This window comes from Salvelinus sp. IW2-2015, linkage group LG18, assembly GCF_002910315.2.
Source record: "Salvelinus sp. IW2-2015 linkage group LG18, ASM291031v2, whole genome shotgun sequence".
Taxonomy (NCBI): Eukaryota; Metazoa; Chordata; class Actinopteri; order Salmoniformes; family Salmonidae; genus Salvelinus; species Salvelinus sp. IW2-2015.
In genome coordinates, this window is record NC_036858.1 from 29,004,828 (window position 1) to 29,009,188 (window position 4,361).

A 4,361-nucleotide genomic window follows, 5' to 3' on the forward strand; every position below is an offset into this window, starting at 1 on the left:
CCAGAGAGAAGGATTGTGTTTACCTCAACATGGGCTGTTTGGGGTGAGCAGGCGGGTCACTGTCCTGGTGTTGAAGGGGCTTTTTGGTCACCTGCTTGTAAATGTTCCGGGCCATCACCCCCAGCCACAGCATGGTGGAGAGGGACGAGTAGTGTAACACCACGCCAACCTGCACCAGGGGACACAGACAGACATGGGTCACTCACTGTATCTATCTTCACATCATAGAAGGCTCGTCTTCACATTCTTCATGTCCCTCTCACTTCCACTTGTTCGCACCCAGTTGATTCACAGAGAGAGTTCTTTTCCCAGACACAACGAGCATGTCATCAATGTCACTTCTAGTGTCTTTCTAGAGATCCCAGCAGGATCAATGTCACTTCAAGTGTCTTTCTAGAGATCCCAGCAGGAGCGGGAAGACTGACTTTTTAACTCATGCAAAATGGTGTGCGCGCCTGCGTACTCGGGGACTCACCCGCCATCAATACCGTTAGAGGACTCAGGACAGGTACCTTGAGCCGTCAACAATAAACAACAATAGGAATGTCAGTCACGTCTACAATGCTCTTTACAAAATGGGATGCTTGTTTTCCAAACAGACATTGTATTCCATCCATTGTTCTTATATTCATGCGTTATGCTTGAATGGGAATTGATCTCGCATTGTTTTGAGGCTTCATCAAGAGAAATAAAGACAGCTACGGGGAGAGAAAAAGAGTGAGAAAATAGGAAAGAGAGAGAGAGAAAACTTGAAATTCATTGTCTTTCTTTTCCCAATCACACTCCTCGGTTTGCTCAGCAGACCCAACACTAAGAGGCATCCAATCAAATAACTCGCTCCAGTCTGCTAGGCTTAACCAACTCTACAGGGACGAAAGGAGTCATACAGGAGAGTCAGACATGATACTGATTGGAAATAACCTTGAGGCTGGTTAATGGTGGAAGAAGCTCACAGTGAGTAGGTGGTGGTCTGTGATTCAATCATAGCTCTAACCCACCCACTTTGGACTGAAAGGAACGCTGGCTGAATGGACAAACAACCACTACMGTAGGATGGAATGGAACCCGAGTAAAAACATTTCAGGGAGTGAGTCTTATTGCCACACACTGAACCAATCTTTGACCTCATTAAGATATGAACAGCACATTCACAAGAGAGTGACAGTGGGTAGGGCTGGCACAATTACCGTATAACCGATGGTTATGGATGAAGACCGGCATGAAACTAAAATAACCGTCATAACTAAAAATTATTATTATTATTWTTTTTTTTRTTCGTCGAACGAACATCTGACTGAAGTGACCACAATGTAGCAACAGCACACATAGAAATAGAATGAATAGAACAGACTTGGAACCTCTAACCCTTGCTATTTGACTGTTAAACCCACGGGTACACTAGCAACGGCTGCCTGATATTGTGATGCAATAATTTCCATGGTAATGTAGAATGTCATAAAAATGATGTTAACTGATGATGTTAGCTCATCAGCTGTGATTTAAATAGATTTGTTTTGCATAAATATTTGTTTTATATGTTGTGAATAAAGTGTGTAAATGTACTTCACACTTTCTCCTCCCCAATTGGTAGTTACAGTCTTGTRCCATCTCTGCAACTCCRGTGCGGACTCGGGTGAGGCGAAGGTTGAGAGCCATGCATCCRCRGAAACACGACCCCGCACTGCTTCTTGACACACTGCTCGCTTAACCCGGAAGCCAGCTACACCAATGTGTCGGAGGCGACCGAAGCCAGCATGCATGCGCCCGGCCGCCACAAGGAGTCGCTAGAGTGCYATGYGACAAGGACATCCCAGCCGGCCAAAAGCTCCCCTAACCTGGATGACGCTGGGCCAATTGCACGTCGCCTCATGGGTCGCGGCCGGCTGCAACACAGCTCGGGATTGAACCCGGATCTGTAGTGATGCCTCTAGCACTGATCGGTGCCTTAGACTGCTGCGCCACTCGGGAGGCCCAAAACTAAAATAAACTTCAATAAACTTAAACCTCAGATTCTTAGGAACAATTTGATATGCAGCAATTGAGACTGCATTTAGAATCGCTGTTTTTAGCCAGTCTGTTAATCGAGTTGAGGGGGAAGAGAGAAATGTTGCTTAGCGCCTGTCCCTCGTCTCACCACACACACACACACACACACACACAACACACCACACACACACACCACACACACACAACACACACCACCCCACACACACACACACACACAAACACACACACGCAGGAGAGAGAAGGAAAGGAACGATGGAGAGTAGGAGGCAGAGAGGGATGAGGAGAGATAGAAAGATGGGGGAGAATAGATTGGAGGGAATAAGAGGACCACTGGCTGATAAATGCCCTCAGCAAGCACTACCAGTCCACCCACCAACCCACCCACCCACAAACACACACGTAAAATTACAAATGCTCATTCTGTTTGTTTGATATTAATAGGCCTGTATTCTTCCCATGTTTAACACATATCTTAGTTGTCTAGATGGCTTCTTCTACCCCTCTTCTGACCAATTAGTCTGTATAATGTAAGTATACACAAACACACACACACACACAGTAGTCTAAGTCTATGTGAGGGAGGGGCATAGCCGGTGCTTCCATAAACTGAATTACATTGATAATAAAGCCTAATTAGCCTACTCCTGTCTACACAGAACTAAATAAAATCAACCCAAATAGGCTACTACAACAGAAAGCATGATTTGGCCACACAAGACCATTAGCTTCTGAAAAAATAAATAAGCTGTGGATTGTTTTAAATCGCATTGCCTACAGTCTGAAGGGCAGTCGAAGGAAAACATAGTTTGGAAAATTGCTATTGCTGTAAAGTGAAGACAATGAAAATACTGTAATCTGTATTTTACCCACATAAAAAAAAAATAGTATGGTATYAATACTGTAGTATACACTGTAGTATACTGCAGTATTTACAGTTACCTATAGTATAAATACTGTAGTATATACTATAGTAATTAATGTAGTGTTTTTGCAGATTGTAGTATACTGTAGTATTTACTGTAGTGTTTTGCTGACAATACTGCAGTGCTTACTATAGTGTTTTAGTTTMATTATCTTTGACCTAGAAGTAGAGGCTTTATCCTTGAGGAAACCTACTGGAGAAATACTAACATAACACATTTTCCATAACRTGTAGGTAGGTAGGACTGGGGTCTGAGCAGATAGTTTTCTATAACCTGTAGTTAACAAAATATATGGTCTATACTTGGCATGTAGGTTTATCACTTAAGGGTGGCACAAATTGGGATATGAGGGAGGGAAATGGGCAGGGTATATGCAAATTGAATACTGTAGTATTTACAATAGTTAAAGTGTAGTGTTTTTGCGGACATTACAGTGGTATTTCCTATAGTATTATATAGTTTTCTACATGATTTTATAGTAAGTGCTGTAGTATTCTATAGTAAACTATAGTATTTCTTTCACATGGGATAGTTATCAAATTTCTCAACTTAATTGAGCGAACAGTATCTTATTGGCACCAGCAGATAACATCGGCCATATCCCCGGTGAGTGCGCACATTCACGCTTTATCACTAGCTAGGTTTCCATCCAATTGGTGACAGATTTCCATGCGAATATTCTAAAATCTGCAGAACACATTTCCCCACCAGAGGTGTTCCCATCATATTGACTTGTTGTGGATAAAAGGCTGTGCTTGATGACGTAGCGCACATAAAAATAACTTTTGTGGMTACATTCCCATGTACCGAATAAAGAATTTAGTTAAGTGGGTTCCCATTGCATTTTATACTTTACTGATGGTTTTGTCACAAACAACTGGTGCGTTATATAGTGAAATCCTATAGTGAAATCCTGTCTTAGGTCAGTTAGGATCAACACTTTATTTTAAGAATGTGAAATGTCAGAATAATAGTAGAGAGAACAATTTAATTTCCCAGTGGGCCCACATTCCCAGTGGGCCCAGTGGGTCAGAAGTTTACATACACTCAATTAGTATTTGGTAGAATTGCCTTTAAATTGTTTAACTTGGGTCAAACGTTTTGGGTACCCTTCCACAAGCTTCCCACAATAAGTTGGGTGAATTTTGGCCCATTCTTCCTGACAGAGCTGGGGTAACTAAGTCAGGTTTGTAGGCCTCCTTGCTTGCACACACTTTTTCAGTTATGCCCACAAATGTTCTATAGGATGGAGGTCAGGGCTTTGTGATGGCCACTCCAATACCTTGACTTTGTTGTCCTTAAGCAATTTTGCCACAACTTTGGAAGTATGCTTGGGGTCATTGTCCATTTGGAAGACCCATTTGCGACCAAGCTTTAACTTCCTGACTGATGTCTTGAGATGTTGCTTCAATATATCCACATAATTTTCCT

At 42.4% G+C, this 4,361-nt stretch overlaps 1 protein-coding gene across 1 annotated transcript in view; it reads right to left on the minus strand.

Annotated features, from left to right (window-relative positions):
• LOC111978172 (adhesion G protein-coupled receptor A1) overlaps window positions 1–4,361 on the minus strand; it is a 213,420-nt gene that overhangs the window by 35,747 nt on the left and 173,312 nt on the right. Inside the window, exon 8 of the mRNA XM_070448691.1 lies at window positions 24–169. Coding sequence (XP_070304792.1) covers window positions 24–169 — 146 coding nt within the window. The remainder of the gene's footprint in view (window positions 1–23; window positions 170–4,361) is intronic.